We start from the raw sequence: 14,346 nt of genomic DNA, 5'->3' as shown, positions 1-14,346 counted from the left end.
TAGACGCTCTCTGAAGATGACTTTGCCTTCCACTATATCCGTAGCCTGCGGGAATGGAGTAAGAGTCACACTTGGCGGCCATTGATATGCGGCGGGTGCCACCCCTCCAGGGGAAAATTATCATTCAGTTGGTAACAGGAGCCACAACAATGCCTGGAAAATGACTTTATTACGCACCGCACTTCAATAAAACTTTGCGATATGACCCGTTGAAAAGTAGATTATGCAGATGAGAGGATGCCGCGTTGATTGACGGCCTTGCTAATGTCGTCTTGGATGGACCAACGAATCGAAAGGCGCTTGTCACAAAAACCTGGCTCCTTAGAAAAATTAAATTGAGATATTTTGACTGAAAGGTTGCAGTATGTGTCATTATCTTAAATGTGCCGACATTTGGGTACATTATTTGCTTAAGGTAATAAAGTAAATATGTAACGTGTGTAGTCTTAGGGTTTAAAGCAAAGGCGTAGGTTTGATCTCAACATTGGTATAGGGACTGTATAACAGCATAACCTGCATGTACACCTTTTGCTGGGGGCGGGACATTAATAAAACCAAACAGATTGGGTGAACAGGGTTCAGGGCTACATTTCTCACAAATATGAACCTGATTAATTGATAGGCTAAATGATCAATGCAAAAATAAATATGTATGGACTTATACCAACTTTCATGTGTATTGGTCAGGTCATACACTGTTTGATTCAAACTTTTGTTTTCAAAAACTACGAAAGAAACATTTTGAAAACTTCCAGAATAATAAATGTCTGGATTTTATCAGCAAATTTAAATTGCAATATTTCAACATAAATTATATTAACATTACATACATACCTTATACCTTGACTGTGAATAATGTATGATTTTCTGAAAAAAATGTCTGGATGGGCTGCAAATAAAAACATTTTAAAATAAGTAATGTGAAAATTAAATAAATACATTTTAAATAAATGCATCAGTCAATCAAACGTGCATTTGAGGGGGAAAAAATGGACCGGCACATTCAGCATGTGACAAAAGGTAAATGTAATTCTTAACATAATGAGAATAATTCACTTCTTAATGGTAGGGTCAATTCTTTCCTTACAGCTTTTGGGAAAACAAAATTACACAAAATTATCTAAATAACTGAACTCATTATTATATGCATATAAGGTTGCTTAAAAGTTGGTGGGGACAATTTGAGTATCCTAATAAGTTTGTAGTGTTATGTCCCTACAGTCCCTATGCAAACATACGCCCTTGATTTAAAGGAGAAAAGTATTGATTTACTAGAATGTTATAAGAAAAATGGTCATACCATTATTTATTTAAAAAAAAGAGTAATAACTTTAACCCTTAAAATGTAGTGATGCATCACATTAAAAGAACTATATTTTTTTAAAAGTTACAATAAAAAGCAGAATTGAACAGCAATATATATATATATATATATATATACATATATATATATATATATATATATATATATATATATATTTTTTTTTAATTTATTATTTTTTTGATGGCTGACCCTTCATAACCAAATGTGATTATTTTAAAACTGTCTGCAGTTTTTATCAACAGCAACAACAAAAAAATGTTTCAGGTGGAAAGGGTTGGAAAAAATAATGGAAACACCTAACATTTTGGCATCCTAATCAATGAATATAATTCTTAATGAATGGCATGAGGAACATTCTAATGAAGTTTAGCATCTTGTATGGCCGGCCCAGTCCCCAGACCTCAACATTATTGAGCATTTATGGTCAGGTTTGGAGATTCAATTAAGATGCCGATTTCCACCGCCATTGTCTCTAAAAGAGTTAGAGGGTATTCTGACTGAACAATGGCTTAAAATTCCTTTGGAAACAATTCGAAAGTTGTATGAATCTGTACTTGGAAAATGGATGCTGTAATTGTCACAAAAGGTGACCCTACACAATATTAAATTAGTTTTTATTGATTTTTTTAAAGGTGTTTCCATTATTTTGTCCAACCCCTGTATATGGCGGAAAACACTCAGGTGACTTGAAGTTCCGCTCTGAGACCCTCAATTTGGCCAACTTTCAAAATTGTCCAATATGCATGTGCGTTACATCATTGGAAAGCTTCAAATCTCAATTTTCAAAGGGGAAGAACAATTTTGAACAGGAGGGCATTTAAAAAAAAATTTAAACCGCAAAATCCTATCTGGAAGTGAGAGCATGAAAGAACAGAATTAAAGAAGCCATGACTTTCACGAGATATTATCGCGTACTCACCTTGTTTCGATCCAAAAACTCCATGTAGCATGTATCACTGAGTGTCAAGACACAGCTGTGAATGGCCACAGCTGTATTTTTTAGGGGATTTTATGGGTGAAACATGCTAATATAACAAGGGTCGCGATGCAGAAATCGCAGACATCATGGAGTGGTCGAGATGTTCTTTTTCATATATTTACCCTTTTAAACGTTTTTTTTTTTTCTTTTCTTTGTTTGGATCGATTATTTACCATCTAACATATCGGAGAAAATGCGACAGTAACAACAACAACAACAACAAAAAATACAGTTAAGCGATAGTTATGAGGTACTGTAGATCTCTGTGAATAACTTTTTAAAGTAATTTTTAAAAAACAAATTATTAGACATCAAATGATAATTCTAAGCTAAATATGACATACATCTTGACGAATAAATATAATTCATTACCTCCATTTTATGGCTGGGTTGAAACAAAAGCGGTTGCGCGACGTCTGTAAACGGGGGTTTCCAGGGTAAAACGGACAAATTAAAAATAGTTTGGGGGCTTGATGCGCCATGAATCTTCTATGGCAGCATATAGACATACTGTTTTATCAAGCACAACAGTTGTTTTGGCTTAAAATACAGCAGTTTCTTTTAAAGAGGAGAGGAGTGCAAGAGCAGAAACGGCTTTTTCAGTCTTGTCTGTGTTTTCTGCCATATATGTATATATGTATATACAGTATATATACATACATTTTAACCTAACAAGTACCAATGTGGGGGAAAACTTGTAATATGAAAAATAAATGTTAAAATCAATGAAGTAATTCAACAATAATCCAACGTACTGTTGAAGTCAGCTCAGCAAAGTGAAAAATAATCATTTAGCAACCAGTTAGTTTGTTGTAACTTGAAGAGTATAAAGAAAAATCTAAAATTTTAACTTTCAAAGTGTCAAACAGCACTAAAATGAAACAAATTAACACCTCGCCCTCCGTAAACGGAATTCCCTTTGAGCAAGGACACGTAACAATGGGCCATTCTAGGCTTCCCGGTCCCTTTTCCATCGCCAATGGACGTGACCTCGGCGTGGGGGAACAATGGGGGCGAGCCCGGAACTTTTGGCTTGTCGCCACCACACGCTTTGTTGTTATATTTAAGGATGACATGCTCGCCCGCCATTGTCTTGGCCGCGATTATTCCCCGCCGCTGTCTTTTGGCCCCAGTTGTGGCTCTTTGATGAAAAAGGTCGCCCGCTCAATTGGAAAACAGTCATTAAAATGCGCTGGGTAGTATTCACCAGTGTGCTTTGGAGGGGTTGGAGGGGTGGGGGACCAACTCAACTGAGCTGGTTAATCAAAAGTTAATTATATAATTTTCATGCAGATGAGGGGAACATTCAAATGAATCCCAACCCTACAATCATTAGAAAAAATAAATAAAGAAAACGGGGGCCTAAAACGCTATAAAATGTTCAGGGACCGAGAGGCTGTAAACAATATGAAGTTTAATTTGAGGTAAACAAAGTGAATATCCACCAGGGGGGTCCGGGCGAAGGAGAAAGTGAGGTTAAATCAAATTTGGAAACACAGATAGCGGCAGGTTTTTGTTTGCGTCCTGTCGGTACGTGCAATTAAACCGAACCTTGAAAAGAATGGCAGGCTTATCTGTAAACAGGAATTAACCTCTCCTACGTGCTCCAAATTGCAATCATCAAACCTATTTATTTATTTATTTTAAATTACCTTTTAAAACTCTCATCATGAATCTGAGAGGGGGAAAAACCTGGACATCATTTTCCGCTTTAAAGAAGTTTCTTTGGAATGAAAACGCAAATTGCCAGCATGAATATTAAAGCCAGGTCGAATACATAACGAAAGAGCAAAAAGCATTGTGCTTTCAATTGCAATGGAATGTGGCTTAATTCCACTCGCTTCTTCTTTTCCCTCCGCGACGTTCACCTTTTCCCAGTAGCGCCGCTAGTTCATTGGTGTGCGTTACGACAATGCGAGTGCCTCATGAATGGCGGCCCCCTCACGCACGGGCGATTAGCGCGGGGGCTCCGTCTGTGGGGGTTTTGCCGCCAAATGAGTTCTCTTTAAAACATATGCCCCCCGCTGATACGTTTCCTCTCCCGATATGAAAATTCCACGTTTTTGTAATGAAGCCCGGCAATTTGCTCGATGGAGACGAGGGGAGGGGTTGAGGGAAAAGGGGATTCGGGAGCGTTCACCGCAAGTTACGCTCGAGTTGTAAAAGATTCGTCGAGGGAAGTTCGGTGGATAGTTCAACCCTTGGATTTTATTATAAAATCACACGAAAAGAATGAAGAAAATGTGAGAAAGTCGGTTAAGGACCTTCATGTAGTGCTTGACTACCATCATGTGGCTTCTTCAAGCGTCAAGTTCTTTTGTTAGCAGCTATGCTAGTATGCATACCTGTCAACCCGAGGCCGTTGGAAATAGTGACGTATGCCCTTACAAATTGGTGACTCATCGTACAACGTCATACAATATGAAACAACAATAAAACTCATTTTTAAAAATAATATGAATAGATTGTTAACATTGTAACATATAACCTGGTGCAATCAAAGAACAATCAATATCTTCAGCTACATCATCATTACTAAAATTTAACAGTGACTTTTGTTATAATTGTATGTAGCACTTCTGTCTTTTAAAGGCTGCACTTCGCAATTCAGTTTTACCTGAAGGTAGTTCGTTAGTGTGTCCAATTATAGATTTAAAAGGTCAATTGATAAAATTAACTTACCAATGCAACCTTTGAGTCAGGGAACATTTCTTTTGCTAATTCTGAGAAGTGATTAGCAATAGTTGCGGGCAAATTGTGTTCGGCAACAAATTGGCAGAATAAAATCTCAGTCACTTTTCATTCTGCAGACTTCATCTTTATCACCAGTGTTGTTAATCTTACTTTTAAAAAGTAAATAATTACAGTTAAAAATTACTTCTCCCAAAAAGTTATTGAGTTAGAAACTCAGTTACCTGAATGTAAGAGTAATTAGTTACTTGGCAAAGTAACTGGTGTTACCTTTCATGTTTTTTTTGGTTTGTTTCCCCCCCCCCCAAAAAACAAAAAACATAGCAAGTTATTTAATGTTGTGAATCAACCGTTAAAATTGCTCCCGTTTTTGCATTAGTTCCCTTCTGTCTACTTTCGACGTGAAAGCTTTTAAACTTTCATCAATTAAAGATAGATTCAAGTCAAGATTTTGCCGATTTAGGAATATTTTAGTTAAAAGTTACTTAGGTTAGCTAGGAAGGTTCACTACAACAGAGCCTTTCTGAGAAGTCTACTGCTTTAAAATGTCGGCTGTTTACCAACGCCGCCTGTCATTTCGCATGTAGTTCTATATGTGTGTGATATCTAGGCGTAGATTGTAGGCTGTTGGCTACAGTCAGGAAATATTGGAGCCACCTAGCCTAGCATCGTGTTTGCTACAGCGTCACACCAAACACTCTTCTCTTTCCGTGACTCTGACTTTTCTCGTGTCATTCAACCAACATAACGCATAATAACGCATGTTGTTTCGTTGCCAGAACGGTGACAAAATCCGAATGGAGAAAAAAAACCCGTAATGCACGGAAAACGTACAGATCTTGAATGTACGGCGTACACATTTAAAAATCAGTGCTCACTTGTACAAACTATGCCGAAACCGTACAACTTGACAGGTATGAGTATGCACTCAAAAGAATCAGGCAGCTTGTAAAGTTTACTAAAAGACAGTGTGCATTTTCAGCAAGAAAACATCATGTTTCCAAGGTGAACATGATTGAATCATGCAGTCTCTACATAAACATGAACAGTGAATGAGGAGCTAGATTAGATCATGTTGATGCAACACAATGTTAACGTGCCTTTCCAACCAATTGCAATAGTCTTGTCATTTGTCGCGAGATTTAAAAGTAGGGTTGCCAACTCCCTGAAAAAATAAGTGACACCTCATTGGTAGAGCCGGCCGGCCCAATAACCGTCACTATTTAATTATTATTTTGTTTGTGAAAAGTGTTTTTTGTTGTTGTTGTTTTTTTTTTATTAGATGGGGCTTTGCAAGGCACAGGCCTAGCCAGTAAAATTCCTCAACTTTATTTTTATTTCTTTCTTTCATAATCTCATTATCCACATTTTTTAGGCTCACTGGAGACTCCAAACCGTTCGACCAACCGACTAAATATTGCCATGTAGTGTATTTGTTGAGCTTTCAGTAAAAGATAATGTAGTGACAAATCTGTTCTGCCCAAAAGCATGATGGGAAGTGGGTAACCCTGACTGTGTGTAGCGGCTGCAAATACTATATCGTGTCTGTGTTGTGTTCAATGTAAGGTGATAAGAAAAAGATCAATTCATGTTAGTTTACCCAACGTTGCTTTCCTCAAAAGTTAGTATTGTTGTGGAAGACATGTCAAAGCTTTAGATAAGTAAAAGCATGGTCAAAATGAATGCCTGCATCCACTTAACTCACTTGTCACTGCCTCTTAACTCTATATGCGTCGAATGGCGCCATTGTAATCTGTTTGCGGCAATGCATGAATGGGTCGCTCCGTGCATGCGTTAAATATTTTAACATGATTAATTAAAAAATTTAATTACTGCCCGTTAACGCGATAAATTTGACAGCCCTAGTTGTGCCTTATGTTGGTTGAACATGTGTGCTTTATGTTAAAAGAACACAATTGCTTAATACTGAAGGAAAGCAATTTCATCAGGTGCAAATTATGTATTTCTTTAATGTCGGTTCAACATGTATTTTGGGGTGAACATGAGTGCCTTATGTTGGCTCAACAAGACTGCGTTATGTTCGCGCAACATAAGTGCCTAATGTTGGCGAGACGTGTGCTTTATGTTAAAAGGACACGATTGCTAAATGCTGAGGGAAAGCAATATTATCATGTGCAAATTCTTTCCATAATTTTTTTATGTCAGTTCAACACCCCATTTTTTTGAGTGTGAAATACAAGAATGACAGAAAAATCCCAACTTTCCGATTCTGTTCATAGTGACATTTTGCCGTCACAATGGACATGCAAGCCTCGTAAGAATAAAATCATTTTATCAAGAAAGGGAAAAAAAAGCTATGAGTGTATTAACTAAACAAGAAAAGTGTTTGATTTTGGTAAAATAATATAATAGTACATACTTAAAGGAAAGTCGTAACTTTATGAGAATAAAGTTGCAATGTTACAAGAGAGTTAAGTTTTAAGATTTAAGTTTAAAGGTGCAGCAAAAAAAAAGGTGTTGTTGCCAAATTTAGGAATCTGAAAGTTTTGAGTTACTGAGTATTATGAACTGAAAATTTTATGTAACGTGAAAATACTAATACATGAAGGAAACTAAAAGCGCGTTCTTTTCAATATAGACCTTTGTACTTGGGAGGCGGATACAGTAAATATTTCCTTTTTCTACCTTTCCCAACCTATTTATTGTGTAAATTCTATACATTTTGCCATGCATGTTTTAACTTTAGCCCAGAGATCAGATGGTGTCAATGACAATGGAATTTGGCCAAGTGTAACACGTGGAGTGATGTCATTGATTTGTGATAAATTATCTTAATCAACAGCTGCTGTCTCACTAGGATCGCCGCCGTCACGGCTTCGTCATGCTTGTCGGTCGCGGCTGCCTGACAAAAAAAAAAAACCCAAAGACAAAACAAAAAAAACAACAACAGCAATTTCGTCCACTTAAGGGGTGTCAAAGGTTATTTATTTCCCCCCTTTCTTTTATTACACACTTGTAATGGGCACGTGACAGCCAGGCTTGGCTTCAGGAACTCAAATTAAATAAGTAAGTTGATGAGGTCTCAAAAAGAGTTTATTACAGTTTCACATGGATTTGACTGAGACAGACATGCCTATCAATGACACTGGTGCAATAAATGCGTCGCCCTCGGGGGAATCCGTCCCTGCTGTAGATAATCATGTAAATTGTCTTTTTCCCCCCGTTTTCATTTATATGAGAACCTTTTCTTTCGCTCAAAATGATGGGAATCATCATCCATCTGCAGAGATTGGAATGAGATCTCTTTAATATTTCATTTAATTTGTCGTAAGCACTTCAAACAGAGCATATTTGCAAAAGCGTCCGTCAATGTCGGCGAAGAAAAAAGCCATGCATATATTTAACGATGCAAAAAAGAGACAAGGAAAAATGACATTTAAAAAACAAGGTAATTGAGCATTTTGTATATTGTCGCAGCTGCTCATGGAGCATGGCGGCGCAGCTCTGCTGCGGTGTACATTAATATTGCACAATTGAGGGAGACATCCGCCATCAATTATGTATAATAAACACTTACTACATTGTATGGTCGACGTCTCTCATGGGTTTGGGCACTCGCCTCTTCGGGAAGAGACACCACGCCCCCTGTACCCATCATCTAAAGTGCAAGATGGTGGAGACAACATTTAAAACCGAACATCTACTAAGCTCTTAAAAAAATCTACTAAAATTACATCTATATTTTTCAAGACAAACACTGTCAAAGAGGCTTCAATGAGTTATTTGATGATGCATCATTGGCTGTGGAAGACCACAAATACTCAAAAGGAGACACAGGGGAAAGTAGCATTTTACTATTGATCATTCATTAAATATTAGAACAGAAAAGAAACAAAGAAGGGAAAAATTTGAGAAATAAATCTCAAAATACTATTGAAAATGAAAAATAAAATCAATGAAGAAAAATGTCGCAAAATATTTTGGAAAAAGAGCTCCAAGAAAAATGTGAAGGTTTTACATGCAGGTTTTATTTAACATCAATATAAAATCAGACAAAAAAAAAAAAAAAAATGCAAATATCTAATATACTGTAACAACATGTGGTACATTATCAAATAGTACATATCATTAAAAACTAAAATACATTAATTTTTAAAATACCTTTTAGTTTTATGTATATATTTTAATGAATATATACATATATGTACAGTATATATGTATATATATATTTATGAATTTGGAAAATAATGCAATGTAAAAATAAAGATTTTTTTCAATTGTGAAATATCATCAAAAATGAAAAATAAAGTAAGTATATTTAAAATCTGCAACACAACAAAAAATATATAATATACAGTACAGGCCAAATGTTTGGACACACCTCATTCAATGCAATTTAAATGAAGGTTCCAACTCCATTGATAAAGCAATAAATCCCACTAATCAACCCTGAAAAGGCATACCTGTAAAGTCAAAAGCCATTTTAGGTGACTCCCTCTTGAAGCTCATGAAGAGAATGGCACGAGTGTGCAAAAAGGAATCAAAGCAAAGGGTGGCTACTTTGAAGATAGTAGAATATTGCATACATGTTTTTAGTTATTTCACCTTTTTTTCGCTAAGTACATAATTCCACACGTGTTCATTTATAATTTTATTACCTTCAGTGAGAATTTGCGTTGCAATTAGTCATGAAAATAAAGAAAATGCATAATGAGTAGGTGTGTCCAAACTGTTGGCCTGTACTCTATATAATATTGTATAATGGTTATTAAAGTATGAAACAGGGAAATTGCAATAATCTAAACCAAAAATTAAAACTATGTACAGTATATGGCGGAAAACACTCAGTTGACTTGAAGTTCCGCTCTGAGACCCCCAATTTGGCCAAATTTCAAAATTGCCCAATATGCATGTGTGATACACCATTGGAAAGCTTAAAATCTCAACTTTTCTGTGGGAAGAAAAATTTTGAACAGGAGGACATTAAAAAAAAAAAAAAAAAAATCATTAAACTCCTACACCCTAACTCAAGGTGAGAGCATGAGAGAGAGCATAATTAAAGACACCATGATTTTAACAAGATATTATCGCGTATGTACCTTGTTTCGATCCAAAAACTCCGTGTAGCATGTCTTACCAAGTGTCAAGACACAGCTGTGAATGGCCACAGCCGGACTTTTTCTTAATATATCAAGAGTCAGAATGCAGAAATCGCAGACATCACAGACTGGTCGAGATTTTCTTTTTACCCTTTTAAACGTTTTTTTTCCTTCAATTTTTCTTTGTTTGGATCGATTATTTATCATCTAAAATATCGGGTAAAATGTGACAGTAACAAACAAAGATACAATTAAGCAATAGTTATGCGGTAGATATCCGTGACCTATTGACAGACACTATTTTTTTTTCATTGTGACGTAATTTGTTTAAAACCTTAAAACATGCGAATTAATAATTTTATAAAGTCGTTTTTTTATAAACTAAATATTAGACATCAATTAATGATTCTAAGCTAAAAACGATAGACATTTCGAATAATGAATATAATTGCTTACCTTCTTTTTATGGCTTGGTTGAAACAAAAGCGGTTGCGCTGTGTCTGTAAATGGCGGTCTCCAGGGTAAAACGGACAAATTAAAAATAGTTCGGGGGCTTAATGCGCTATGAAACTGCTATGGCAGCATATAGACATATTGCTATATCAAACACAACAGTTCTTTTGGCTTAAAATACAGCAGTTTATTATAGAGTGAGTGGTGCAAAACCAGAAACTGCTTTTTCAGCCTTGTCTGTGTTTTCCGCCACTTATATACATACATACACATATATATTATATATATATGGCGGAAAACACAGACATGACTGAAAAAGCATTTTCTGCTCTTGCACTCCTCTTTAAAAGAAACTGCTGTATTTTAAGCCAAAACAACTGTTGTGTTTGATAGAACAATATGTCTATATGCTGCCATAGCAGATTCATGGCACATTAAGCCCACAAACTATTTTTAATTTGTCCATTTTACCCTGAAAACCCCTGTTTACAGATGTCGCGCAACCGTTTTTGTTTCAACCCAGCCATGAAAACAAGGTAATTATATTTATTATTCAAAATGTCTTTCATTTTTTAGCTTTAAAATCATTAATTGATGTCTAAAATTTTGTTTAAAAAAAAAAAAAAAAACTTAAAAAAATTATTCACTCGCATATTTTAAACTTTTAAACATATTACGTCACAATGAAAAAAATGGGGTCTGTAAAAAAGTCACGGATAGCTACCTCATAACTATATATATAATCGCGTGCTCTCACCTCCAGATAGAGTTTTGATATTTAAAAAGCATTCTTTTTTTAAAAAATGCCCTCCTGTTCAAAAATTTTCTTCCCCCAGAAAATTGAGATTTTAAGCTTTCCAATGATGTATCACACATGCATATCAGACAATTTTGAAAGTTGGCCAAATTGGGGGTCTTAGAGCGGAACTTCAAGTCACCTGAGTGTTTTCCGCCATATATATATTCAACTACAATGAATACAAAATTTAAAAAATGAATTATTGAAAAAACAAACACCGTCAAGAATTGCCAACTCACCCTAATGGTCGCCTCAAGCTCTCCCACACTTCTCTTCCCACCCGGCAACCACCCGTATGACCAGTGCTGAGCCACGGCCGCCTGAACCAGCAAGGCCAACACTAACACGTGCACCGCTGCTTTACAGCTGGACTCCATCTACAAGTTTTGGAATCAAAACAATCAACCACATCATCATCAATACAGAACTCGCCAAAGAAATCACCTGATTGTGCACGCCACTCACCTCTGTATGGGCCTAGTTAGCATGTGTTGCATCAAGGAAGAAACATTTTTTTTTATAGGTGTCAGGATTATAATCCCCTCTCTGCAGGTGTGACACATTCACACACTAATGGTACCCCCGATGCCGCTAATGGAGGATCCTAAGTGCTCCAGAACGCCGTCGTCGCCGTCACCTTGAGGATTCAAGCAGCATGAGACCTGCATTATATTTGTGTGCTTGTGCACCTGTTGGGAGCAAGACAAACAGCGCAGACATTTCTCTCCCATGTATTATTTATTAGAATCAACTTTGTACAAGAGACTCCAAAAAGGCAGAAAGTTCATGGAAACAACTTTTTTTGTAGCAGCTTACAAGGCCTCAAAGCTAGTACACTTATATTGAACAATAAAGCTTGGTGACGAGCACAACACACAAAATGACTTACCTAGAAACGCAGTGGTACAAAGTTCTTCCTAGCTTACTACACGTTAAATGTAAGCAGGAGTCTTACCATTGCAAAAATAGACATTTTTTTGCAGAAAGGTGAAGCATTCCCTGTTTGGTTATATGCAAAACTAAATTATAAATGCTTTTGTTTTTGCTCCCATTTTTAAATCTAAGACTTTGTTCATACGCAAACAACTTGGTTCTTTCAAGCAGAGATCTAAACCATTTGTGTAAATTAGGGCTGTCAAAATTATCACGTTAACGGGCGTTAATTATTTTTTAAAATTAATCACCTTAAAATATTTGACGCAATTAACGCAGACGTTCAGACAGATTTAAATGACAGTACAGTGAACGCTCACTTGATGTGTTTTATGGAGTTTTGCCGCCCTCTGCTGGCGCTTGGGTGCGACTGATTTTATAGGCTTCAGCACCCATGAGCATTGTGTAAGTAATTATTGACATCAACAATGGCGGGCTACTAGTTTATTTTTTGATTGAAAATTTTACCAATTTTATTAAAACAAAAACATTAAGAGGGGTTTTAATATAAAATTTCTATAACTTGTACTAACATTTTTCTTTTAAGAACTACAAGTCCCTTTATCCATGGATGGCTTTAACAGAATGTTAATAAAGTTAATGCCATTTTGTTGATTTATTGTTCTAATAAACAAATACAGTCCTTATGTACCGTATGTTGAATGTATATATCCATCTTGTGTCTTATCTTTCCATTCCAACAATAATTTACAGAAAAATATGGCATATTTTATAGATGGTTTGAATTGCGATTAATTGCGATTAATTACGATTAATTAATTTTTAAGCTGTAATTAACTCGATTAAAAATTTTAATTGTTTGACAGCCCTAGTGTAAATAGAAAAAGTTTGATCTTTGAGTTAAGCTCATGAAAAATGGAAGCAAAAACAAAAGTGTTATTTTTATTTTTTCTTCAGTGAAGAACAAAACTATTTACTGTTGTCAAAATGTGTGGAAAATTGCAGTTCAGATATTTCCTAAAACCCTTATTTGTCCGTTATCAAGCACATCCGTTATAATAGTCGTTAAATTATTCACCGAAAAACATCATACACACTACGTGGTTGCTTAACTATTAAACCGCTGATTTAAAAGCAGTAAAAGTTCAAAATGTCTGCCGGTTGTCGTTAAAAACTAAACAGCGTGTCACTTGGTGACAAATATTTCACGATTAGAAGTGGTTTTCTCAGCCTCTAATCAAACATGCATGCTGGAGAAATGACAAGCGCGCTTAAAAAAAAAAAAAGCGAAATATGATACTTGGCAGCTAAAGAAAAAAAAAAGAGGTTTGAATGACATGTTTGCCTTGGAGTGATTGGACATTATTTTCAATATGGGTTAATGGCATTTTGCAGTGTCAGGCACCCAAGCACTAAGTAACATGGCCACGGGCAAGAGAAGAAAGTTGGTGGCGTTGAATCAAACCACAACAGACAGCGGCTGTTAACTTATTCATACCAATCCGAGTGAAGACTTTTACCCACAGAATGGAATTGTTTGAAAGACGAGGTCCTTAAATGACACCTTTACAAATGTTAACCTACTAACACATGTGAATGTATTTGCTAAAAAGTGAAAGTATGAGCGTGAAGAAAAGGCATTGTGGTTGATAAGTAAGGAAAGCAGGAATAGTTGAGAATGCAATTCAATAGTGATGCCAGAATTTTAGGTAGGAGCTAGAAGGTAAGCAATTCAATAACTACAAATACAAGTGCCTCTTAATGAGTTACAATTTTGTGAAAAATTCCGTTAACTTTTGCACAATATTAAAAATTATGATGTCATTGGCTGCCATTGACGGCATTGGACATCCAATCCATTTTGACTGGCAGGGTTGACAGCAATTATTCGCCGCCAGCCTCTCCCAATCAAAATGGACTGGAAGTTTGTCGCCATCAGTGGTAGCCAATGAGTATAGATGCACACGTTTACAGTGCTGCCTTGAGATAAGAGTTTAACATTTTCCATGCCCTCTTAAGTCCGGACAGCGGTACCTCAGGAACCACTATAAGCACATATTGAAAATAAGAGCATATTTTCAAGTAAACTGTTATTCTAAGACTTTCGCAAAAGGACAGATATGTTTGCCTATTTTACAGTATGATA

At 36.0% G+C, this 14,346-nt stretch overlaps 1 protein-coding gene across 1 annotated transcript; it reads right to left on the bottom strand.

The window, feature by feature from the left end:
• Positions 1 to 2,681: 2,681 nt before the first annotated feature.
• Positions 2,682 to 11,916, bottom strand: gnrh3 (gonadotropin-releasing hormone 3). Its single transcript, XM_057848035.1, has 4 exons — positions 11,772 to 11,916; positions 11,546 to 11,683; positions 8,533 to 8,613; positions 2,682 to 8,235 (listed from the first exon to the last, which is right to left on the bottom strand). The coding sequence occupies exons 2-4, from the start codon at positions 11,681 to 11,683 to the stop codon at positions 8,182 to 8,184; spliced, it is 273 nt and encodes a 90-aa protein (XP_057704018.1). The 5' UTR covers positions 11,772 to 11,916; the 3' UTR covers positions 2,682 to 8,181.
• Positions 11,917 to 14,346: the final 2,430 nt, after the last annotated feature.

The sequence above is a fragment of the Corythoichthys intestinalis genome, chromosome 10 (genome assembly GCF_030265065.1).
Source record: "Corythoichthys intestinalis isolate RoL2023-P3 chromosome 10, ASM3026506v1, whole genome shotgun sequence".
Classification (NCBI taxonomy): domain Eukaryota; kingdom Metazoa; phylum Chordata; class Actinopteri; order Syngnathiformes; family Syngnathidae; genus Corythoichthys; species Corythoichthys intestinalis.
Note: the sequence above shows the minus strand (reverse complement) of the source record. Positions and strands in the feature narration are given on the sequence as shown.

Coding starts and splice junctions, on each gene's coding strand:
- gnrh3 (XM_057848035.1), bottom strand. CDS start 11,683: ATGGAGTCCAGCTGTAAAGCAGCGGTGCACGTGTTAGTGTTGGCCTTG. Junction 8,614..11,545: donor AGCTTGAGGCGACCATTAGG/GTGAGTTGGCAA, acceptor CTTGCACTTTAG/ATGATGGGTACAGGGGGCGT. Junction 8,236..8,532: donor GACGTCGACCATACAATGTA/GTAAGTGTTTAT, acceptor CAATCTCTGCAG/ATGGATGATGATTCCCATCA.